Source organism: Phoenix dactylifera, chromosome 12, assembly GCF_051530095.1.
Source record: "Phoenix dactylifera cultivar Ajwa chromosome 12, Ajwa_hap1_PhDact_Kaust_v1.1, whole genome shotgun sequence".
NCBI lineage: Eukaryota > Viridiplantae > Streptophyta > Magnoliopsida > Arecales > Arecaceae > Phoenix > Phoenix dactylifera.
In genome coordinates this window covers 23532556-23558746 of record NC_143201.1, presented here as the reverse complement: position 1 = coordinate 23558746, position 26191 = coordinate 23532556, and the positions used below count along the sequence as shown (strand labels likewise).

General features: G+C 49.6%; 1 protein-coding gene across 1 annotated transcript; it reads right to left on the bottom strand.

Moving 5' to 3' along the window:
- Positions 1–16312: 16312 nt before the first annotated feature.
- On the bottom strand, positions 16313–18345 carry LOC149751564 (uncharacterized). The gene has a single exon (XM_089926788.1). It carries the CDS (start codon positions 18215–18217, stop codon positions 16313–16315), a length of 1905 nt encoding a protein of 634 aa, XP_089782914.1. The 5' UTR covers positions 18218–18345.
- Positions 18346–26191: the final 7846 nt, after the last annotated feature.

The window sequence follows — 26191 nt, the reverse complement described above, 5'->3', positions numbered from 1 at the left end:
GCTATATGCGGAAGACTGGCTCACTTTAATTCATGTCTGGCTGGAGAGGATGCGAATCTAAAAGCAAAAGAGTTCAGCACACATTCAAAATAAATATCCTAATCCCCCCCGAGGGGGGCTTTGGGGGGGCTAACGTTCCATAACCTAAGGAAGGGGAGGGGGTCACAGAGGATAAATAAAACTACAAGATTATATATTTATTCCTTAATAAATCAATAATTAGCTTTTGAGATAGCTAAATCAATCATTAGCTCTTGAGACTATCATGGTTCATTATTCATTGTAAGAATAAAGTAGAAGAGAAACAACTAACATTAATAAAATTTGAACAAAAATTTTACCAAGAATTAGATCAATCTAAAAGACATACAGTGATGTAACTATTACCCAAAAGTCGATGAAGATGATTTTTTAAAAGAAATACTAGACTATAACTGGCTTATCTATCTATAAATTACTTATTTTTTTAAAAAAATTCATTATTATTATTATCATCATCATCATTGTTATTGTTATTGTTATTGTTATCATATCATCATCATCATCATCATCATCATCAATATTATGACTATTATTAGTATTATTACTATCAGTAGTATTATTACTATTAGTACCAGTATTACCATTATTTGTAATATTACTATTATTAGTATTGTTGCTGGTGGTACAAACCGAGAACGATTGGCACAGCGGTGTGAACGGGGTTTCCTTGGAGTTGGGTTGATTGCGCTCCACCTTCCACCGGAAAACCTGCAGGCAAGCCTCGCACCACCACTGGGGTAGTGGGGGCCCTCCGACGATCAAGTCAGAGGAGATTGAAGGAGAAGGAGAGATAGTAGTAACGGATAAGAGAATACTCTGGAAAACCTTTGCTTACCCTCCCCCTTCCCCCCCCAGCCTCATATATATCAGGCTGGGGGGTTTTCCGGGGATTCATCATCGTGTGGCACGATGGGGCTGCCACTGACATGGCCGTTACAGGGCGTCGTGGGGCAGCGCTAGGTACGGCCCTGGTAGGGCATAGTGGAGCTCCGCTTTGTACGGCTGTTACAGGGGATCGTGGGGCAGCGCCGGATACGGCCGTTGCAGGGAGTAGTGGAGCAGGGGGCCGCGGCGTGCCTCAGAGGAACAGTCTGTTGTTGTCGAGAGATTGCCGACTCGGGGTCGGATTGCTGGATCAAGGGACTGCCGTAGTCTTCCTGGGCGCGCGTGCCGGTCACGTGGGGCATGGTGGCTAAATTCCCCCGTAACAAGTATTATTGCCATTATCAGCATTATTACTATTATTAATATTATTACTATTATCAGCATTATTACTATTATTAATATTATTACTATTATCAGCATTATTACTATTATTAGTATTATTGCTATTATTAGCATTCTTATTATTCTTAACACTCTTACTATAATTAGCATTTTTACTATTATTAGTATTATTACTATTATTATTGTTGCTGGTGGTCCAAACCGAGAACGATTGGCACTGCGGTGTGAACGGGGTTCCGTCTGAGTTGTCTTGGTTGGTGTTGGTTGCGCTCCACCTTCCGCCAAGAAACCTGCAAACAAGCCTTGCACCACCACCAGGGTGGTGATGGCCCTCCGACGGTCAAGTCAGAGGAGATTGAAGGAGGAGGAGAGGTGATAATCGCAAGTAAGAGAGTGCTCTGGGAGATATTGCTCACCCCCCCCTTTCTCCCCCCAGCCGCATATATACCTGGCTGGGGGGTCTCTCAGGGGGGTTCGTTATCGTGAGGCACGATGGTGTGGCCACTAACATGGCCGTTACAGGGCGTCGTGGAGCAGCACCGGGTACGGCCACGTCAGGGCATAGTGGGGCTCCGCTTTGTACGGCTGATGCAGGAGATCGTGGAGCAGCATCGGATACAGCCGTTGCAGGGAGTAGTGGAGCAGGAGGCCGCGGCGTGCCTCTTGGGGAATAGCCTGTCGTTATCAAGAGATCTCCGACTCGGGGTCGGAGCGCTGGATCAAGGGGCAGCCGACTCGGGGTCGGGCTGCGGAGCCGAGGATATCCGACTCGGGGTCGGATTGCTGGATCAAAGGGCAGCCGACTCGGGGTCGGGCTGCGGAGCCGAGGATATCCGACTCGGGGTCGGATTGCTGGATCAAAGGGCAGCCGACTCGGGGTCGGACTGCGGAGCCGAGGATATCCGACTCGGGGTCGGATTGCTGGATCAAAGGGCAGCCGTAGTCTTCCTGGGCGCGCGTGCCGGTCACGTGGGGCATGGCGGCTTAGTTCCCCCATAACAGTAGCCCCCCACTTCCGAGCCTGGAACCAAAAGGGGAACAGGTGAAGGGAGTGATGTTTCGGGATTGCCGCCGTTCCTCGGAGAGGCGCGCGCGCTTCGAGCTCCCCGCCCTTTTTATGGCGTATGGCGGTTATTGCTGACCTGGCAGTCTGAGGATTTCGGCGGACATCCTTCCTTAATGGTGTCGATTCGCCTTTGGGGCGCGAGCGACCCTTCGGCAGCCAGGCGTCCTCTGGCGTCATCGAGGCGTCACTTGCCTTTCCGCCTATTTAATCGGGGGCCTTTCCCCGTCCGTCTTCTTCTTTACAGATATTTTCAAGTTTCCCCTTTGCGCAGCTGTTGCTGCCGTCGGACTGTTCACTTGTTTCTCCTTTGGCGCTCCCGGAGCCGTTCTTACCTCTTTTCCGGTGAGTTTTCCCCATTCTTCTACTTAGGGCTCTCCATACTTTCCCCTCTTATACTAGTGTACTCCAGTCGCTCCGGTCTTTCCCTCCTTCCTGTCCCCGTCCTGACCGTAGGTTTATTGGCCATTAGGAATGGGCGAAGTGAGAGCAGACCAAATTAAGTCGGAGCTGGTCGCCACAGATTTAGACAGACTCGTGGCTCGGTACCACCTTCCCGAGGCCTGCAACGCCACGCTCCCGGGGCCTGAGGAGAGGATATCCCATCCTCCTCCAGGGAAGATCGCCATCAATGAGGGCATTCTCCAGGCCGGGTTCCGCTTTCCCCCTTCGGACTTGGTCATGCAGGTGCTACGGGGTTTAAGAGTGGCACCGACGCAACTGGTGCCGAACTCGTGGCGGGCCCTGACGGTCTTCCAGGTTCTCTGCCGTATGCACGAGATCCCCGCCACCCTGAATGTTTTTTGGGAGTTCTACAGCCTGAGCGGCCACCCCCAGGACAAAGGGTGGTGGTGCTTCGCAGCGCGGCGAGGATGCGGCCTTGTCAAGGAGGCTCCTACCTCCATTCACAAATGGAAGGAGCGCTTCTTTTTTGTTGATGCAGATCCCTCTTGGGAAATCAGGGCGACCTGGGAGACCCCGATGAAGTCTCCGATCGGCCTATCGAGACTGTCAAGGGAGGAGTCCGATGGCTTGGCCGCCTTGAAGGGGTTGGTTGCCGAGGGCCAGCTCCCCCCGGTGGCCCGCCTTATTTCCGAGGATACTTTGGTGAATGTCGGTCTGAGCTCGGTCCCCACCGACCGTGAGTCCGCCACCGATTCTTTCTTGACTTTTTCCCTTCTTTCGTCCCGTTCTTTCCTTTGGTTTCTCCGTCTCCGACTATCCCGTCCTTTTTGCAGAGATCGACGACGTCATGCGGTCGGTGAAGACGAAGGCTGTTGGTAGGGCGTCCCTGCTGGAAGCAGCCCAGAGGAGGAAACGAGCTCTTCCGAGCGGGGCCCCACCGGCGAAGAAGTCCCGTAAGGAGGTGCCTCCGACGCCGACCGACGAGTCCGGGCCCACCGATCAGGGAGACGTCGTGGGCACGGACCGGCAACTGACGCTGTATCAGCCCTCCGGTGGTAAGATTGCCGCTACTCCGGAGGTATCATCCGAGCCTGCCCGAGACGGACGGGTCGGACGTGATCGGTCCCCGACCCGGCCTTCGACTCGGTCGGCTCCTGATGACTCGAGGAGGGACGCGCCGAGGCCCCGACCGAGCGGGACCCTATCAATTCCTGGGGTGACCCCCGCCCCGAGCGCGATCGGCCGGACTCTTCCCCAGGCGATGGATAGGGGTAAGGCTGCAGAACCACCGTCCGGCTCTGGGGAGAAATCGGGGTCTGCCTTCACTACCGATGGCGCCCGAAATCTCATCGAAACAGTGCTGCTGGAGAAGGACCGTCGGCGGGTCCGGGAGTTGGAGGTCTCTGACGTTGGGGCTGCCAGCTGTGTCTGTCTCATGTCGGTGAGTGTTCTTCTGGCCGCTTTTCACCATTTATTGGCTCTGTTGTTCTCCACCTGACTCCCTTATTTTTCCTATTTCTTAGCTCGCCCAGTACATGATCCGTCTGGAGGAGTGCTACAAGGAACAGGCGGGGCTTCTGGCGAAGGCCGAGGACCGGCTGAAAGCAGTGGAAAAGGGAGGCCAGGCTGTGGCAGGCAGGACGACCGGGGACTTCGAGGCGAGGCTCCGGGAGGCCGAAGAGCGGGCACTCGGCTTTGCTGCCCTCGAGAAGCAACTGTTGGAGGCTCAGGAGCAGCTCAAGGTTGCCTCGGGTCTCGAGGGCGAGGTCAAGAAGGCGGATGAGCGGGCCGAGAAGCAGTCCCGGAAGGCTGCCGACTACCGGGAGAGGTGGGAGAAGGCCCAGCGGTCAGCCGACAACGCCCGCAACCGAATCCGGTCTCTTGAAGCTAAGCTGGGCGAATTGGAGTCGGCCTTGGAGAAGTCCCGTGCGAGCGATCAGGAGCTTCATTCGCGCCTGACGGAGGCTGAGGCTGCTCGCATTGCTGCCGAAGCGAAGCACAAGGAGGCTCGGGCTGAGCTGCTGAGGGTCTCCACCGAGGCGGAAGGCCGGATTGTGGCGAGGGTCTTGGAGGCGAAAGCCCAGATTATGGAGCGGGCAGAGGCGGCGCTGGCCGAGAGGAGTGCGGAAATCGGGCGTCAGGCGGTAGAGGCTTATCGCCAGTCCGCCGAGTTCGCTCATGATATGTCGGAGGCAGTACAGACCTATCGTCAGTCCGACGAGTTTGTCCGTGACGCGTCGGACGCGGGGGCCGAAGCCTTTATCTTAGGCTTCGAGGAGGGCCTGGCAAGGGTGTCGGCTAAGTACCCCGAAGTTGACCTGAGCGAGATTTCCCTTCTCGACTCCTCTCCGGCGCCATTGCCTGCTGGTTCTCCTGCTGCTTCCCTACCTCCTGCGGACGAGCCCGACGTTCCCGACCTGGGAGTTCCTCCAAGCTGACCTCTTGTACCTTTCGTTGTCTTCTTTTTTTTTTTTTTGTATACCGGGGTTTTGCCAAATTGTATGGGCCTCGGCCCTGAAACAATGAAAATTAATGCAAGTTGAATGTTTCTTCATCTCGCCTTCGTCCTTCTTTTTCTTTTAACTCTCGGTAGCGTCTTGCTGACTCCTGGCTCCCGAAATTCTTCCGGCGCTAGGCCAGGCATCCGAGGGTTAGGCCTCAGGAAACTCTTCCGGCGCTAAGCCAGGCATCCGAGGGTTGGGCCTCAGGAAATTCTTCCGGCGCTAAGCCAGGCATCCGAGGGTTAGGCCTCGGGAAATTCTTCCGGCGCTAAGCCAGGCATCCGAGGGTTAGGCCTCAGGAAATTCTTCCGGCGCCAAGCCAGGCATCCGAGGGTTAGGCCTCAGGAAATTCTTCCGGCGCTAAGCCAGGCATCCGAGGGTTAGGCCCCAGGAAATTCTTCCGGCGCTAAGCCAGGCATCCGAGGGTTAGGCCTCAGGAAATTCCACTCGTTGGTCGACCAAGGCTGGCGCATGCCGAGGCAACTGGTCGGGGCTTCAGGCTAGTCTGCTCCCGGGATGGTCATCGGGTTAGCCTGGCATCCGAGGGCCGAGCCTCGGGACCTTCCACTCGTTGGTCGGCCAAGGCTGGCGCAAGCCGAAACGACCGGTCGGGGCTTCCGGCTAGTCTGCTCCCGGGATGATCATCGGGCTAGCCAGGCATCCGAGAGCCGTCAAGCCTCAGGAAATTCCGCTCGTTGGTCGGCCAAGGCTGGCGCAAGCCGAGGCGACCGGTCGGGGCTTCAGGCTAGTCTGCTCCCGGGATGATCGTCGGGTTAGCCTGGCATCCGAGGGTTGTCAAGCCTCAGGAAATTCCACTCGTTGGTCGGCCAAGGCTGGCGCGAGCCGAGGCGACCGGTCGGGGCTTCAGGCTAGTCTGCTCCCGGGATGATCGTCGGGTTAGCCTGGCATCCGAGGGCCGAGCCTCGGGACATTCCGCTCGTTGGTCGGCCAAGGCTGGCGCAAGCCGAGGCGACCGGTCGGGGCTTCAGGCTAGTCTGCTCCCGGGATGATCATCGGGTTAGCCTGGCATCCGAGGGCCGAGCCTCGGGACATTCCACTCGTTGGTCGGCCAAGGCTGGCGCAAGCCGAGGCGACCGGTCGGGGCTTCAGGCTAGTCTGCTCCCGGGATGATCATCGGGTTAGCCTGGCATCCGAGGGCCGAGCCTCGGGACCTTCCGCTCGTTGGTCGGCCAAGGCTAGCGCAAGCCGAGGCGACCGGTCGGGGCTTCCGGCTAGTCTGCTCCCGGGATGATCATCGGGCTAGCCAGGCATCCGAGGGCCGTCAAGCCTCAGGAAATTTCGCTCGTTGGTCGGCCAAGGCTGGCGCAAGCCGAGGCGACCGGTCGGGGCTTCAGGCTAGTCTGCTCCCGGGATGATCGTCGGGTTAGCCTGGCATCCGAGGGTTGTCAAGCCTCAGGAAATTCCACTCGTTGGTCGGCCAAGGCTGGCGCGAGCCGAGGCGACCGGTCGGGGCTTCAGGCTAGTCTGCTCCCGGGATGATCGTCGGGTTAGCCTGGCATCCGAGGGCCGAGCCTCGGGACATTCCGCTCGTTGGTCGGCCAAGGCTGGCGCAAGCCGAGGCGACCGGTCGGGGCTTCAGGCTAGTCTGCTCCCGGGATGATCATCGGGTTAGCCTGGCATCCGAGGGCCGAGCCTCGGGACATTCCACTCGTTGGTCGGCCAAGGCTGGCGCAAGCCGAGGCGACCGGTCGGGGCTTCAGGCTAGTCTGCTCCCGGGATGATCATCGGGTTAGCCTGGCATCCGAGGGCCGAGCCTCGGGACCTTCCGCTCGTTGGTCGGCCAAGGCTGGCGCAAGCCGAGGCGACCGGTCGGGGCTTCAGGCTAGTCTGCTCCCGGGATGATCATCGGGTTAGCCTGGCATCCGAGGGCCGAGCCTCGGGACCTTCCACTCGTTGGTCGGCCAAGGCTGGCGCAAGCCGAGGCGACCGGTCGGGGCTTCCGGCTAGTCTGCTCCCGGGATGATCATCGGGCTAGCCAGGCATCCGAGGGCCGTCAAGCCTCAGGAAATTCCGCTCGTTGGTCGGCCAAGGCTGGCGCAAGCCGAGGCGACCGGTCGGGGCTTCAGGCTAGTCTGCTCCCGGGATGATCGTCGGGTTAGCCTGGCATCCGAGGGTTGTCAAGCCTCAGGAAATTCCACTCGTTGGTCGGCCAAGGCTGGCGCGAGCCGAGGCGACCGGTCGGGGCTTCAGGCTAGTCTGCTCCCGGGATGATCGTCGGGTTAGCCTGGCATCCGAGGGCCGAGCCTCGGGACATTCCGCTCGTTGGTCGGCCAAGGCTGGCGCAAGCCGAGGCGACCGGTCGGGGCTTCAGGCTAGTCTGCTCTCGGGATGATCATCGGGTTAGCCTGGCATCCAAGGGCCGAGCCTCGGGACATTCCACTCGTTGGTCGGCCAAGGCTGGCGCAAGCCGAGGCGACCGGTCGGGGCTTCAGGCTAGTCTGCTCCCGGGATGATCATCGGGTTAGCCTGGCATCCGAGGGCCGAGCCTCGGGACCTTCCGCTCGTTGGTCGGCCAAGGCTAGCGCAAGCCGAGGCGACCGGTCGGGGCTTCCGGCTAGTCTGCTCCCGGGATGATCATCGGGCTAGCCAGGCATCCGAGGGCCGTCAAGCCTCAGGAAATTCCGCTCGTTGGTCGGCCAAGGCTGGCGCAAGCCGAGGCGACCGGTCGGGGCTTCAGGCTAGTCTGCTCCCGGGATGATCGTCGGGTTAGCCTGGCATCCGAGGGTTGTCAAGCCTCAGGAAATTCCACTCGTTGGTCGGCCAAGGCTGGCGCGAGCCGAGGCGACCGGTCGGGGCTTCAGGCTAGTCTGCTCCCGGGATGATCGTCGGGTTAGCCTGGCATCCGAGGGCCGAGCCTCGGGACATTCCGCTCGTTGGTCGGCCAAGGCTGGCGCAAGCCGAGGCGACCGGTCGGGGCTTCAGGCTAGTCTGCTCCCGGGATGATCATCGGGTTAGCCTGGCATCCGAGGGCCGAGCCTCGGGACATTCCACTCGTTGGTCGGCCAAGGCTGGCGCAAGCCGAGGCGACCGGTCGGGGCTTCAGGCTAGTCTGCTCCCGGGATGATCATCGGGTTAGCCTGGCATCCGAGGGCCGAGCCTCGGGACCTTCCGCTCGTTGGTCGGCCAAGGCTGGCGCAAGCCGAGGCGACCGGTCGGGGCTTCAGGCTAGTCTGCTCCCGGGATGATCATCGGGTTAGCCTGGCATCCGAGGGCCGAGCCTCGGGACATTCCACTCGTTGGTCGGCCAAGGCTGGCGCAAGCCGAGGCGACCGGTCGGGGCTTCCGGCTAGTCTGCTCCCGGGATGATCATCGGGCTAGCCAGGCATCCGAGGGCCGAGCCTCGGGAAATTCCGCTCGCTGGTCGTGCGCTTGTCGCTCGCTGCCCGACGGGGTTTCTCCGTGGCCAGCCGCGATCATGTTTCTCCTTTTCTCTAAGCGTTGCCTGGGGGAACACGAGAAGGGCATTAAACGCTAATTAATGCGTTACCTGGGAAATCGGATCGCCAGCTGCTGCTTGCGAGGAGTGTTAGTTGAGCGGCCGCGATACGCGGGTTCTTCGAGGAGGATACGGCCTGGGCGCGAGCGGAGATATGTGGACCTAGGGGTACATGACACCCGGATTGTCCTGCACAAAGAATGCGGTTTAAGGAGAATGACGCTTAGGAAATCGCGGGGAGATACGCCTCGGGAGCCGGAACGGCTCCGATTTCAATGCGCCTGCATTTATTGGAGCCACCCGCATCGGAACGACCAGGGGGCCGCAGTTTGGCTATAAATACAGGTGCAGGTACGATGGAGTTTGCCAAGCCGGAGCTGTTCAGGTTGCCTTGGATCGCGGACCTCCTCCTTGGCATATGACTGAGAGACTCCTGTTGAAGGAAAGGGGAGGCGCTCCCCTTGCGACTTCAGCCAACTAGCCGTTTCATCTGGGATCAACAAGGAGGGTCTTCCCGGCGGAACTCCGCTCTAGGCGTTTCATCCGGGATCACATCTCCCCTCCTTGAAGTTCAGCCTCCCGATTGAGCTCTGCACCAGACGCTCAGTCCGGGACCGCGCCTCCATATGCTCTTCCCCCTCGAATTCCTTCTCTTTCCTACCACTGGGGAGGATGGGAATATCCTTTGGAGGCGGCGTTCCCCTGGGGGCAGCGGGAGCTTCTTCTGCGGCGGCTCCTCGTCTTTTTGGTGAGGTGCTGGATGGCGCCTCCGGTTAGAAGCACCCACTTCCGGTGGGATTGCAGCTGCTTTGGATTGAGGGTTTGGGATCCTCGGTCCTCAGCTCCACGGATTCTCCACCTCTTCTTTGCTTTCTTTACTCCCTAATTTCCCTCTGGGAATTCCTTGTAATCACACGAGCACGCCACTGTAACCAGAAATTATTGAAATGAAAAGTGTTGCACCTTTTCAAATTGTCTTTCTGGCCTTGTTGTTCTACTGGTAATACATCCGCAGGTTAGCGGAATTCCAGCCCCTTGGAATTTCTCGGCCATCTAGGGCTTCCAACTGGTAGGAGCCAGGTCGGTTTATCCAACGAACTTTATACGGGCCTTCCCAATTCGGCGCTAGCTTCCCACCTTCCGTAGGTTGAGATGCCTTAGCTCGCCTCAGCACCAGATCTCCAATTCTGAAAAGCTTCGGTCGGACTTTGGAGTTGTAATATCGGGCCACCCTCCGCTGATACATTGCCATCCGAACCTGCGCCATTTCCCTTGCTTCTTCCAAGAGATCCAGGTTCCCTCGGAGTTGCTCCGAGTTGGCCTCGGGTCGGTGTGCGGCTACCCGAGGTGAGGGAAGTCCGAGCTCTACGGGGACAACGGCTTCCGTGCCATAGGTTAGGCTGAAAGGCGTCTCCCCGGTAGGAGTCCGATGCGTGGTCCGATACGCCCAAAGGACATTCTCGAGTTCCTCGACCCAAGCTTGCCCCGTCCGTCCGATCCGCGCTTTGATACCTTGGAGGATTGTCCGATTTGTGACCTCGGCCTCGCCGTTGGTTTGGGGATGCGACACGGACGTGAACCGATGTTCGATCCCGAACTCCTCGCAGAAGTCTCGGAAATGCTTGTTATCAAACTGTCGACCGTTATCCGAGATGAGGACCCGAGGTACCCCAAATCGGACAATGATGTTCTTCTTTACGAACTTCCGGACTTGCGCCTCCGTGATGGTGGCCAGTGGCTCTGCCTCCACCCACTTGGTGAAGTAGTCGATGGCGACAATCAAAAATTTCCGCTGGGCCGAAGCGATGGGGAATGGTCCGAGGATATCCATTCCCCACTGTGCAAAGGGCCAGGGGGCGGTGATTGGCGCCAAGGGAACAGAGGGGACTCTCTGGATGTTGGCGTGGCGCTGGCAGGCGTCGCATTTCCGTACGTGATCCTTTGAGTCTTCCAATAAGGTCGGCCAATAGTAGCCTTGCCTCATGATCTTATGTGCCAGGGACCTAGCCCCCAGGTGCGATCTGCAGATGCCTTCGTGGACTTCGCTGAGGGCGTAAGCCGCTTCCGAAGGGCGGAGGCACCTTAAGAGGGGGGCGGTGAACGAGGTCCGATACAGCCTCCCTTCGTAGAGTACGTAGTGGGCGGACTTCATAACAAGTCGCCGAGCTTGATCTTCATCTTCGGGGAGGATCCCTTCGGCGAGGTAAGCTACAAGCGGGTCCATCCAAGATGGTTCCGGATCAATTGCCATTACCGCTTCAGCCTCGCCGATGCTCGGGGCATCTAGGGTCTCCAGGTATATCGCCCTTGACAAGTTGTGTGCCTCAGCGCCCACCAAGCGGGACAACCTGTCGGCCCTAGCATTTTCCTCCTTGGGACCTGCTGAATGTCAATACTGCCGAGGTCGGGAATGAGTGCTTGCACCTTCCGGACGTAGCTCTGCATGGTCGGGCTCCGTGCCTCGAACTCCCCTCGAACCTGCCCGACCACCAGCTGGGAGTCGGTGAAGACCTTCAGACGCCGGATGCCGAGCTCCTTGGCGAGTTTGAGTCCCGTGACTAGGGCCTCGTACTCCGCCTCATTGTTGGTCACTGGAAATCCGAACCTCAAGGCATACTCGGCTATCACTCCATCGGGATTGGTAAGGACCAGCCCAGCCCCTCCACCTTCAGGGTTCGACGACCCGTCAATGTGGAGCGTCCAGATCGGGAGATCGAGGCTGGGTGTTTCCGGCGGCCTAGGTTCCGCCTCCTGCACAGTGCACTCAGCGAGAAAGTCCGCGAGCACCTGGGCCTTGATGGCGGGCCGGGGCTGGTAGCGGATGTCGAACTCACCAAGTTCTACTGCCCACTTCACCAGCCGTCCCGCATTCTCAGGATTGCTGAGGATCTGCCGCAGTGGTTGATCGGTCAAAAGGGTGACAGAATGAGCCTGGAAATAGGGGCGAAGCCTCCTGGTCGCAGTCAGCAGCGCGAAGGCGATCTTTTCAGCCTTCGTGTACCGCGTCTCGGCATCCCGGAGGACTCGGCTGGTGTAGTACACGGGCTTCTGAAGTTTTGCCTCTTCCCGAACCAGTACTGCGCTGACTGCGGTTGGGGAGACCGCCAGGTAAAGGTAGAGCATCTCCCCCTCTTGCGGCTTGGACAGCAGGGGAGGAGACGCCATGTACTCCTTGAGCTGGTCGAACGCCACTTGACATTCAGCCGTCCAGAGGAAGTCTTTCGGGCGCTTCAACACCTTGAAGAACGGTTGGCAGCGTTCGGCCGATTTTGCCACAAATCGTCCGAGCGCGGCGACCCTCCCAGCGAGCTCCTGAACCTCCTTCACTTTGGTCGGAGGGGACATATCTTGGATGGCCTTGATTTTGTCCGGGTTGGCCTCGATCCCCCGCTGGTTGACAATGAAGCCGAGGAACCTCCCGGCCGAAGCACCAAAGGCGCACTTCGCTGGGTTTAGCTTCAAACGAAACTTCCGCAAGGTGGCGAAGGTCTCCTCCAGATCCGCAATGTGCTGATCCGCATGGCGGCTCTTTACCAGCATATCGTCCACGTACACCTCCATGTTCCGGCCGATCTGTTCCTTGAAGATTTTATTGACGAGGCGCTGGTAAGTAGCGCCAGCGTTCTTCAGACCGAAGGGCATTACCTTGTAACAGTACAGCCCCCTGTCTGTTATGAAGGCCGTTTTCTCCTCGTCCTGTGGAGCCATCATTATTTGGTTGTAGCCGGAGAAGGCGTCCATGAAAGACAGCAGCTGATATCCGGAAGTCGCGTCGACCAGTTGGTCTATTCGCGGAAGCGGAAAGCTATCCTTGGGGCACGCCTTGTTCAGGTCGGTGTAGTCGACGCACATCCTCCACTTCCCGCTCGCCTTCCGGACAAGTACGACGTTTGCCAGCCACTCGGGGTAGCTCACTTCCCTTATGAAACCTGCCTCCAAGAGTTTGTCTACCTCCTGGTCGACCACCCGGATCCGATCCGGGGCACAGTGTCTCTTCTTTTGCTTTACTGGTCGGTGGGTCGGGTCGACGTTGAGGGCGTGGGAAATGACCTCCGGGTCGATCCCAGGTACATCGGCCGCCGACCAAGCAAACACATCAGCATTGGCTCGGAGGAATTCCACTAACCGGAGCCGAGCTTCCAAGTCGAGGTTGGCACCGACCCGGACCGTGCGGTCCGGGCGGCCTTCTTCGAGGGGAACTTCGATTACGCCCTCGGCCGGCTCCCCGTGCCGCAAGGCCACTTCGTCTCTGGCGTCAAGGGACTCGACGCTTAGGGCCTCCATGGGCTTCTTCCCTTTGAGAGTTGCTAGGAAACACTACCGTGCGGTTGGTTGGTCACCTCGGACCTCTCCAATCCCGGCCGCCGTGGGGAACCGCATGAGCAAATGGTAGGTAGAAACCACCGCGCGAAGGGCGTTCAGTCCGGGTCGTCCGAGGATAGCGTTGTAGGCCGAGGGGACACGGACGACCAAGAACCCGAGTCGCACCGTGGCTTCTGCGGGTGCAACGCCCGCAGTCACAGGCAGCTCAATGACACCTTCGGCCGAGATAGCGTCTCCAGTGAATCCTATGAGGGGGGTGGATGTTTTGTGCAACAATTGTCGGGACAAGCTCATCTTTTGGAAGGCCTCGTAATACAAAATATCAGCTGAGCTTCCACTATCCACAAGAACACGCCTTACATCATAGTTCGCCATAGTGAGAGAGATCACCATGGCGTCATCGTGGGGAGTCTGAACCCCCTTTACATCTTCATCACAAAAAGCGATTACATTTCCGACCCGCTGCCTCTTCGCGACGGCCACTCCTGATGCTTCCGCCGAGCCCCCTGCGTTCCTCACGGGCCGAGAGCAGCCCCCAGTGATGGTGTGGATCACTCCCGCAACGGGTCGATTCTGCTCCCGAGGCTCCTGAGGGGCCGGGTCGGCCGGACGCGGGTCTGCCGGGGGACGTCGGTCGTTTACATATCGACCGAGACGCCCTCGGCGAATGAGAGCCTCGATCTCGTCCCGAAGCTGGAAGCAGTCTTCGGTATCGTGGCCGTGGTCTCGGTGGTACTCACAGTATGCCCGAGAAGGCCTCCTCCCAGGGATCTTCTTCATCTGCCTCGGGACCGGGAGGTCCTCCCGCCCCTTGACCTCCATGAGGATCTGGGCCCGGGGGGCCAGGAGTGGGGTGTACCGGTTGAAGCGTCGGTGCGGAGAACGAGGGCGTGTGGCGCCGTGGTTCCTTGCTGGTGACGGGCTTCTGCGCCGGCATTGAGGCGTCGGGCTCCTCCTCTGGGGTGCCTCTTTTCGCCTTTTCTTCCCGGGCTTTAGAGGGGCCTCGGCGGCCTCCTTGTTCCGGTGGGAGGCTGCCTCTTCGGCGTCTGCATACTGGTTTGCCCGAGATAACAGCTCCGGGAAGCTCCGCGGCAGGCGTTTGTCCAGGGAGAAGGTGAGTCTGCCCTTCCGGAAGCCACGCTTCAGGGCTGAGAGAGCCACTTCCTGGCTCAGGTTCCGGACCTCCAGTGTAGCCTTGTTGAAGCGGGTGAGATAATCCCGCAGGCTTTCTCCCTTGTTTTGCCGGACATCAAAGAGGGAGTCGGAGACCAGTCGCCGCCTGCTACTGACGGCGAAATGGCTGATGAAGAAGCGGGTGAACTGGTCGAAGGACTGGATGGAGTTAGCCTCCAGGCCGGCGAACCATGCCCTTGCCGGGCCACGGAGGGTCGCCGGGAAGGCCTTGCAGAGGAGCGGATCCGATGCTCCATGGAGGAGCATAAGAGTCCTGAAACTCTCCACGTGGTCCCGCGGGTCCGCCGCCCCGTCGTAGGGTTCGATCGCCGGCATTTTGAACCCCGGCGGGTTCGGGGTCCGCAGGATCCTCGAGGCAAGCGCCGGCTGGGAGGAGATCTCCAAGTCAGCGAAGGGATCTTTGGAGTGGCCCTTCAGGACCTGGAGCTGTCTGTGGAGATCGTCCACCCGCCGGTCCAGGGAGCGCGACCGGTGGGTGGGGGACAAGGAGCGGCGCGAGGGGGACCGACTGGAGTGCGGGCCCCTCGAGGACTGGGGTGTCTGAGAACGCGCCCGGGTCCGCCTCTCGTACCCCGCACAGCTCCGATGAGAAGGTCCTGGCAGAATGGACCGCACTCGAGAATCCTCCTCGCGCCGGCGCTCCTCTCCATGGGAGAGGAAGGAGCGCGGGTTGTGAGGAAGAGGCGAGTGCTCGGGGGGCAGCGGCTCCTGAGCCCGTTGCGGCACCCGAGAGATCACACCCTGCAGATTCTGCACTGCCTCCGCGAGGGTGCGAACCTGCTGGGCTAGCTGGTCGAACTGAGCAGCTTCGACCGTCTGAATGGGAGAAGGGGCGGTGGAGTGCTGCTGAGAGTGCGTTGGGGACGCAGCAGCCTCCCGGCCGGAGGCGCGAGAGGCTCCGCGACCGGAAGCATTGGAAGCTCCACGACCACCTCGCTGTGCCATTACGATCGTTCTAAGATTCGTCCCTTCCTCTAGCGCCAACTGTTGCTGGTGGTGCAAACCGAGAACGATTGGCACTGCGGTGTGAACGGGGTTCCGTCTGAGTTGTCTTGGTTGGTGTTGGTTGCGCTCCACCTTCCGCCAAGAAACCTGCAAACAAGCCTTGCACCACCACCAGGGTGGTGATGGCCCTCCGACGGTCAAGTCAGAGGAGATTGGAGGAGGAGGAGAGGTGATAATCGCAAGTAAGAGAGTGCTCTGGGAGATATTGCTCACCCCCCCCTTTCTCCCCCCAGCCGCATATATACCTGGCTGGGGGGTCTCTCAGGGGGGTTCGTTATCGTGGGGCACGATGGTGTGGCCACTGACATGGCCGTTACAGGGCGTCGTGGAGCAGCACCGGGTACGGCCACGTCAGGGCATAGTGGGGCTCCGCTTTGTACGGCTGATGCAGGAGATCGTGGAGCAGCATCGGATACAGCCGTTGCAGGGAGTAGTGGAGCAGGAGGCCGCGGCGTGCCTCTTGGGGAATAGCCTGTCGTTATCAAGAGATCTCCGACTCGGGGTCGGAGCGCTGGATCAAGGGGCAGCCGACTCGGGGTCGGGCTGTGGAGCCGAGGATATCCGACTCGGGGTCGGATTGCTGGATCAAAGGGCAGCCGACTCGGGGTCGGGCTGCGGAGCCGAGGATATCCGACTCGGGGTCGGATTGCTGGATCAAAGGGCAGCCGTAGTCTTCCTGGGCGCGCGTGCCGGTCACGTGGGGCATGGCGGCTTAGTTCCCCCGTAACACTTACTATTATTAGTATGATTGCTATAATTAGCATTATTTTTATTATTAGTATTATTACTATTATTAGCATTATTAGTATTATTAGCAGTATTACTATAATTAGCAATATTAATACAATTAGTATTATCACTATAATTATTATTATTACTATTATTAACAGTATTGCTAAAATTAGTATTAGTACTATTATTAGCATTATTATTATTAGAAGCATTGCTATTATTAGCATTATTACTATTATTAGAAGCAGGGGCGGCCCAATGCATTTGGGGGCCTCGGACGAACTCACTAAATGAGGCCTTTTTTAAAATAATAATAATAATAATAATAATAAATTTTTAATAAGTATAAAATACTTTAAAAAATTATTTAAAAATAATCCGTCTAGCTTTTTGAGATGCAAAATTACTAATCAAACTTTTGTACTCAAGATTCATTAAAATATTATTTTCAATCGATAATATAGCTAATCCATTTAATCTTTCTTGTGACATAGTTGACCGCAAATAAGTTTTTATCAACTTTAATTTTGAAAAACTTCTTTCAGCAGAAGCAACTGTTACAGGTATTGTCAACAATATCCTATAAGCAATGAATGCATTTGGAAAAGAATCTGTTTTTTTAATAAAACTTAAAGTATCAATAGGGGTACTAGTTTCTATTTGTAAAACTTCTTTTAAAACATTTAACTCCGAAAACAGATCAAGACCATCAATATCAGAATATTCACCGTGCTTTAAAAAGTTTTCAAGATTAAGACAATACTTTTTCAAATTCTCTTCATTCAAAGATTTTAACTTTCTAAAATTAAACAAAAAACCAAAAATATCTTCATATATGGTGAATTGTTCAAACCTATTTTGAATTGAAGAAATAGCTTGATCTACTATATATAAAAAGTAATCAATTCTAAAAGATTCTTCAGCTGATCTTGTTGTTTCATCATTACTATTTTCATCAAATTGTTTTTTTCTACGGATCACACGTTTTTCACGAAATATAGGTTCTATTTCCATTTCATTTGCAATTTCTTTAGATGAATTCAAAGCATTCATGAATCCATTTTCCCTATAACTTTTCAAATAAGAAAGAAGATTTTTTAATTGATCTATAGCAACATCAATATGCATGTCTTCAGATTGTAAGTTCTTACTAACTGAATTAACAGCAAACAATATATCGTACCATATATTCATGCCTAACAAGAATTCAAAATTTTCAATCTCATATGTAGCTAAACATATAGCCTCACTCTTTATTTTAGGATCTTCACTAGTTTCCGCTAATTGAACTAATGCATCTCTTATTTTAGGAGCTTGATGTTTAATTGCTTTGACACTTTCAATACGACTTTCCCAACGTGTCTGTGACAAAGGTTTAAGAGTTAATGTAGATACATTATCTTGTAAAATTTTCCATCGTTTTGTAGAAGAAGAAAATAAGGTATAAATTCGTTGTATTACTCCAAAAAAAGATATAGCCTTAGGACATGAGTTAGCAGTATCACATAATACTAAATTTAAGTTATGACATCCACATGGTGTGTAAAATGCTCTAGAATTTATATCTAATAATCTTTTTTGTACACCTTGATGTTTTCCTTTCATATTAGACCCATTGTCATACCCTTGTCCTCTTATATCATTAATATCAAGTTTATATTTTTCTATTATATTTATAAGTGCAACAAAAAGGCCTTTTCCAGAGGTATCATCTACTTCTAAAAATTCTAAAAAATATTCTTCTATTTTTACTGGACTTGTTGAAGTATCTACACATCTTAAAACTAGGGTCATTTGTTCTTGATGGCTTGCATCAGGAGTGCAATCAAGTATTACAGAAAAGTATTTTGCTTCTTTAATCTTTTTAATTATTATAGTTTTAATTTCAGATGCTAACATTTGAATCAATTCATTTTGAATCTTATGACCTAAATAATGATTGTGAATTTCACCATGTTGAATACGTCGAATATGTTCTTGCATTACTGGATCAAATTCTGCAATCATTTCAATAAGACTTAAAAAATTTCCATTATTGCTTTGATAGATCTTTTCATTCTTTCCCCGAAATGCTAAATTATTTTTTGCAAGATTTTTTACGACAGCAATAATTCTCAATAATACTTTTTTCCAATGATCTTTCTCTTGGTTTATTTGTTCTTGGAGACTTTTATCAATTGTCTTATTTTTCAATAATCTCACTTCTAAATTAATCCATTTATTCATGCTAGTAATATGTTCATTAGTTATTTCATGACTTTTGATCATAATACCTAGATTTTTCCAATTCCTAGTTCCTTCATTGACTAAGTGACTCGTGTTAGGTGTTGAATCAAATAATTTACAACAAAAACAATATACTCTATCCAAATCCTTCGAATACACTAACCATCTTCTATCATATTTTTCACCATTAGGTAATTTACGAATGTAATGTAGCGTAGAGAAGTGCCTATTATTTTCATCCTTAGGAAAATGAAGATCATAATCTCTAATTGGACCTCTTTCTACTAATAGATCTCTCAACCTTGTATCGATTTGCTTCCATTGACCAGGATCGTATATATTTGTAGAAATAGAACTACTTTCATTAAGCTCTACACTATTCTTATTTATCCTATCTTCATCTAATTTCTCATTATGTTCTTCACCATGAATATGGTTGTCAATCTCATTTTGTTTCATTCCTTTCATGTCATCTTTTAGCTCTATTTCAGGTGCTTGTTTTGTTGTTAATTCCTGAGTTGAACTTGATGTAGTGTTTTGTTTGTTTGTCATAACAAATTTATCTAGAGCTCCTTTTTGAGATTGAATGAGTTTTTCGATTTTTCTTTTTTTTTTAAGTTTTTCATATCCACATTCATATTTTCTATTAGACATTTGAATATAAAAATTATATTAGTAAACAAAACAATTAAGATAATTACTACAAACAAATTAAAATATAAAAGAGAAAAAATAGAAGAGAAAAATTGTAACAAAATTATAGAAATTGCAATAAAATTAGGGATATTAAACACTGGATGTTGAAAATATAATCAAACAACAAAAGGGGGTTAGAAGGATCACACCATATGTTGTGCACTTGTGCTACAGTGACTAGGCCCACTACCCGCAGTAACCCACTGTCCACTGACTCACTGAGTCACTGTCAGTGTCACAGACTGACAGTCTCTCAGTGATACGGACGGGAGGGAGGGCTGAGGGTGAGGGGACGGCCGGGCCTCTAGGCCCTCTACTGCTTCACGCCTTCACGGGAGGGAGGGCTGAGCCGCTGAGGGTGAGGGGACGGCCGGGGCCGGCGAGGGAGGCGAGGAGGTCACGCCGTCTGCCGTGCCGTCACGGGATCACGGCCTCACGCCTCACGGGAGCCGGGGCCGGGGGCGGGCGAGGAGCGGAGGAGGTCACGGCTCACGGACTGACGGCCTGACGGCTGACGGTGTCACAGGCGGGGTCCGGGGACTGGGAGGCGCTCAGGCGGAGGAGACGACCTCGCCGGCTCGCTGGATTGAGCCGGACGGGCCGACGGGCGACGGGGTCACGGCCTCACGAGAGCCGGGGGCCCGAGAGGCGGGAGGGAGGCAAGGAGCCGAGGAGCCTGGATGGCTGGATGCCGGGGAGGCGGGGACGGTCGCGGCCTCGCGGGATGCCGGGGCCCGAGGAGGCGGGGAGGCGGACTGGCGGAGGCGCGGCCACGCGGGGGGAGGCGAGGAGGAGACGAGTAGACGACCCCGGCGGCAGGCAGTCACACGGTCACACCTTCACGGAACACGGGAACAGTCGAACAGAGTTACAGTCTTACAGAGTAGAAGAGGTTTGAGCCTTGAGGAAATAGGAATGAGGAGCAGAGGAGGAGGAAGCAGAGCTGCAGAAGTAGCCAGAGGATGCGGATGAGGAGGAAGTAGAGCTGCAGGATGAGGCGACCCGCGTCTTGTCGAGGTAGCCGTTGGCTCCTGCCATCCTGCGGGCTGCGGCTAGCTAGCTGGTAGAACCTATATTTCGTGAGCTGGGAGGGTAGAGGCGTAGATCAAGCATGCCGTCGCGGGGCCTTCTCCCGAGCCGGGGCCTTGGGCGACCGCCTAGGTCGCCTAAGGCTTGGGCCGCCCCTGTATAGTAGGTAGTTCAGAAATCAGTTTGAGAAAATCAGACCTAACCAACCCGTGTTTTGCCACTTCCAGCCAGCGAAATGCGTTCAATACCCTTGGATCAAATATAACATATTTCATGATCAAACTTCTCATTTAATTTAGGAACTTAAAAGGCTTTGCTATGAGATATTCATTATGTCACACAGTAAAATGGCCATAATGCAAAAACAATGTACCCTTTATAGTGAAGGAGAATATTAACTCCACTTTATAGAGAGGCGGAGTTGCTTAGTGCCCTCCGTGATGTTTTGTTTTTTGATTTTCTTGACTGCATTCATGCATACACATTATATGGTTCTTCCGTTTTAGCAAAAAAAAAAAGGTTTTAACCGTCTTTAGAAAAAAAATTATATTATGGAAATATAATGTTATAATGGTTAGAGAATCAATCAATGCGGCAAACCTTAGTTTAGGATTAAGAGAAAAATATTTTCCTACTTAAACTATTATTTATGTTATCAAGATGTGCATATGAGAAGAAACATAATAGCTATTTGATAAATATACCCTCACTTTTGCTATTATATTCTCTTATTGTTCGTGCACTTCATGGAGCGGTTTTTAGAAAAAAAACATGGAAGATTTGAAAACAAAGAAAAAAGAAGATTCAGATCCAAATCCAAAGCCGGTAAAAGAACAACATCTAAATATTAGTTTGAATGTATACCTCCACCAATGTCCTTTAACCAGCAAGAAGTGCAAGACTGAACCTAGATCTTGGTCGTATATGGTAAAACTTGAGGTGTACCTCATTAGAAAATAAGAATTAAAATGTGAAAGTTTTGTAACAAAATTTGCTCGCAAGCTACTTCTGAAAGAAAAACAGGTGGAGATATATTACGATTCTTTGGATACAGATATAAAAATAAATATCATGAGATCCATTATTAATATAAGTTTTACAGTTTTACTCCAGGAAATAAGAAAAGCTCCTCCTAGTATAGGGGGATCTTGACATCTTAATCCTCATCTTTCAGCCCAATCCCAACAGTCCTTTTTTGCAAAAACACAATTAGGATATATCATTTTGTAAATAGAAACAAAATGCTCCCTATTGCCTAGTTAATGACCAGTTTACTGGGCCTTTAAACAATGATTAATCTTGGTGTATGCTATTATCATAACCCTAAGTAAGGAAAGTGAAAACATGGATCACCAAAGGAGTATGTGTTGTTACAAAAAAAAAATCCATTTATCATTTAACTGAAAAATAGTGAGTGTGTGAGAGAGAGAGAGAGAGAGAGAGAGAGAGAGATGGCAGGCACTCTCCCATTTATAAAAATATTCATGGTCATAGCTGTCTTTTTTCAAAGGGATTGTTCTGATAAAGGGCTAAGAAAGAGCGAGTAATCCATCAAATTTTATTTATTTATTTATTATTTTTGGTATGGATATAAGTTTGTAATTCGTTAAAAACTTCAAAAGTCGGAGTGAAAATAGAAGCTTAAGAGTATAAATCTACAGATACACGTGTCAAATACTACAACTTGAGAAGCTTATCCATTATATCATTACATTTTTTTTATTAAGAAAGTAGAGATTATACATAGCCAGATTTTTTATGCAAAATCTGTTTTGATTTGTAAAATTAAGGGACTCCTAGATAGTTCAAGGTTTACTAGATGAATGGGTCCCGGGAATACTGTCAGGGGGATGCGGTTGCTCTTCGACAATCGCCAATTTTTAGATGAATGTGTCGCCTTTCGGGCTACTCATGTCTGCAGGGAGGCTAACAACGTTGCGGATTGGGTGGCATCCCATACGGTTCATCATTCTGTAGATTTTATTTGGAAGAACCATGTCTCTGTTTTGTCTTCCTTGCATTTTCTTTTAATGTCTGACTCTGTGGGGTATACTCATACCTGTTGTGTGTGAGCTACCGATGTACCAAAAAAAAAAAAAAATGTAAGCAAATTTCTTAAGATAATTGATGCTGAAAAGAGCATCTTATATTCCTCCACTTTTAACCATAAAAAAGAGTAACTTGGGCAGAGGATCTTTATCTCCTAATAATAATAATAATAACAATAGTAATAATAAAAATTATTAAAATAAATAAATAAGTAAATCTAACCTAAAATATAGCTGAAAAAGCTATCATCTTGCGGTCAATAATAAAAATGACAGAATGCTATCTAACTCAGGAAGTTCAATGTACTGTAACGGAAACCCTGCATTCTCCTCTGCTCCAAACAAAATCATTTAAATAAAAATATGTAGGTAAATATGCAGTGACCTGCCATTGTTGAAGCAATCAGTTTGCACCTCAACTGCTTCAGTAATGAACTTAAGGAAATTATAGCACACAAAAAATATACAATTGAAAATGAGAAGGAATTGCTAGGGGCCATTCAATGCTAAGAAAGGCTGCTAATTTCACAGTGGCAAAAAAGATGACTATGTTTCAGAAACCAAGTTACCCTGTACAAAAGGATGTCCTGGAACCTTGTTGGGTTCTGGGCTACCTTGAAGAAGTGCCGCTCTTTTAGGATTGAAGAGCAGGAGCTGTTGCATGTCCTTGGGAAGGACATGGAACACCATCTGAAGGTTTCCCTTCAGTTTCTGGCATGCCATTGCTGAGTCTGCACTTCGACTTCCAGACTGCCGTGACTGGAAAAAACGAAAAAAAACAAAAAACTAGTGCGAGCATATTGTTTCAAGGTTAGCCTGGTTACAGTAACAAATTGCAGCATTATATTATCTCAAAAAATAGCTGAGATTGCTTAAATAGAACTGGAGTGCCGGTTAAACAAACAATTATGAAGAAAACTTAGTCGGACATGTAAAATAATGATTCTTAAAACTTTTTCAGTGCACTATCTACTGAGCTCCAGAAATCCTATTTCTGTGCAATGATTTTGACCAGGTAATTAGATGATACAATTTATATTATATGCTGAGCCTACACAACATGTTGAACTCAAAGAGGTCAGAAAATATGGCACGGAAAAAACTATGTCTTCTGGTGATGCAAAGGTTTCACTCATCACTTAAAACCCTTCTTGTTCTTGGTAAGAAAGCTTCGGTTTCAATGCACACACACCATAATCCAGAAAAATAGACAAGTATCGCTGGACAAATATTCAAAAATAACAATTCACTTAATTCTTAAAACCTAGACATGACTTATATCAACCAACAAGATTTGCAGGATCATAGAAGCTGAATTTTTAACCACCAATAAACAGCCATGATATCCTTGAATTTAGCCAGAGTATCATTCTTTGTTTGTGGTGAAAAAAGTATCATTCTTCAAACTAGATATCCTCATATACTTATTTATCAAGATTTGTTTTTCTTGACAGCATTTTCTGATCATGAGAAGCCAGTTGGAGAATTCATATACTGTTCAATCTAAATTTAAGTCTTTTCCACATTAACAATACAGATTTGAAAATTCTTTCTGCTCCTTTCTTTTAGTTTCCCCTTCACACCTTCAGTTTTGGAACAATTTTATACCATGGGTATAACTTTCTGACACCATCAAATTCCAATATAGATCAACAAAGTTCATGACCTCAGTCCAGGCACTGAAAAATTCAAAGGACTTAGCCACCGATTCAACTTTTGAAGAAATGATCATTAAGTTTAAATCACTCAGACAAGATGGTTATATTAAAGGAAAAATCTTAGATAAACAATCTCCAAACACTGCTAACTAGTCTCCTCTTAAGCCTTCCAGGTTTCTTCTTTGCTGTAGAAGAACTACCAAATTGCTCAAAAGACCCATAAAAATAGAATTTTAATACACGGCTTAAAGTCCATTGAATCACAAAGAAATAAAAGACTTGCCTATTTTCTGAAGAAGGACACTTTAATATTGAATTCGCTGGCAACAATTAAAGGTTTTGGATAAGTTGGCTGAAGCCCTCAACCATATTCTCACAGCTTCACTTCCTGTTTTAAAGTGAGAGCCATTCGGTAAATTTTCTGCCCAGTTCTAAAATATTTGCTTTTATGAGGTGGCAGACCACTCCAAATCCTGGATTTCTTTTTCCAATGCCATGATTTCAATTTAGAGAAATACAAATTCTGTTCCAAAATTCCTTTTCACAGTTGTGGATAGTAACATAATGTATCCATTCATAATCTGCTATAAACAGAATCAAACAGGTTTTGCTTTTTTGGATATTTGATTTTTTGGGCTCTTAAAGAAAGAATCCAACAGAAAAGTCACTACATCAGTAGCCAAAATTCAGCTGAGTCTAATATTCTTACTACCATCCTCGCCAAACTGGTTTCTTTAGGCATATTTAGCTAACCGGTCTACAGCAATTTTCCCATCCCTAGATACCAAGCAAAAAAGGCACCATATCAGGAGCCAAAATTTAGCCAAGTTCAATATTCTCACTACCATCCTCACCGAACTGTTTTGTCTAGGCATATTTTATTTATAACGTGAAAAGTCTTCAAACTCTAGACACATCTAGACATTGAGGCCTTCAAACTCTTATTAATTGGAATTCCTCAAACTCTTAAGAAACACGGAATGGTTGGAAAAAGGCATAAGGCTTTTAGAATCCATTCTCATGATGATGATAATAATAGTAGTAGTAGTAATAATAATATTAATAGTAATACTGCTAATTATAGTCATAAAGGTAATTATAGTAATAATGCTATTATAGGAAAGTACTAATTATAGTAATAATAGTAATGACAATAATAATATTAATAATAGTAATAATGCTAATAATAATAACAATACTAATTATAGCAATAATACTAATAATAAAAATACTGCTAATTATAGTACTAATACTAATAATAGTAAACATACTAATTATAGTAATACTGTTAATAATGGTAATACTTCTAATAATAGTAATAATGCTAATAATAGCAATACTTCTAACAATAATAATGCTAATAATAGTACTAATACTAATTTTAGCAATACTGCTAATAATAGTAATGATAATAATTATAGTCATAATACTAATTGTATTAATATTGCTAATTATAGTAATACTGCTAATAATACTAATAATGCTAATAATAGTAATAATACTAATAATAAAAATAATGCTAATTATAGTAATAATACTAATAATAGTAAGCATGCAAATTATAGTAATACTGCTAATAATAATAATACTTCTAAATACTATATACCAAATCCTTATTAACCAATTAAAAAAGCATATTCATAATTTCTTAAGGAGACATAACGTAGTTGAATTTAGTTAGGCTACGACTAATGTCAGTTAAGTCAAGCTCAGATGGATTGATTTGGGTCAAGTTGTGCTATAATTGCGTTTTGGGTAGCGGCCGGTTTGAGTTGGCAATAACAAGGGCCAAATTTGGGTTCGATTGGATTGAGAGAACAATATGCTGCTCAAGCCTTCAACTCAACTTGGTCCAACACTCCAACTTTAACTCAAACTGATATTTACCGATCTAAACTCAAAGCTGTGATCGGTATATTGGCCAAAATAATCCAATTTATGGGCTTGGATTAACCCAGTCCAAGATGCAACTGCAAAGGAACAAAATCAGGAATTGTGACCATGGCCAAGAGACATTTGCCGCGGGCCCAACCTGGAGACTAGTCTACAATACAAGACTGTATAAAACACTCTTTAATTTCATGTTTTTTCCCTGCATCAACCACCTGGGTATCTTTTTCGCTTAGGTGTTACGGCTGTCGGGAGTAGAAAGGATGGTGTTGGGTGCCAAATGCGGCACGTCGCTGCTGCTGTCGTCCTCTTTCGTTTTCTGTGAAGAGTGCTTGGTCCTCATTCACTAGTTTTCACTGCCGTATGTGGTGGTCTTTTTATGGACTCGTTTGGTTGGTAAAAAATAATTTTTTTTTCTAAAAATATAATTCTTGAGAAGTAGACTTTTTTTAAAAAAAAAAAACTAAAAAAATATTTTTGATATTTTTGGTTAATAATAAAAAAAATGACAGATTTACAGAGTGCTTATATTTGGTTGACTATCCACTTTTCTGAGAAAGTTATATGTAATTCTTATTATACTCTTAATAAAAATTAGGTTTTTAATGCTTCTTTAATGCTGAAGGATTTTTTTAGAAAAAAATAAAAATGGAGTGATTTCTGACTCATGAAAAAGTAACTTTCCCATATTTCTC

Bases quoted from the DNA above. Each gene is read 5' to 3' on its own strand.
- LOC149751564 (XM_089926788.1), bottom strand. From the start codon at position 18,217: ATGATCAAAAGTCATGAAATAACTAATGAACATATTACTAGCATGAAT.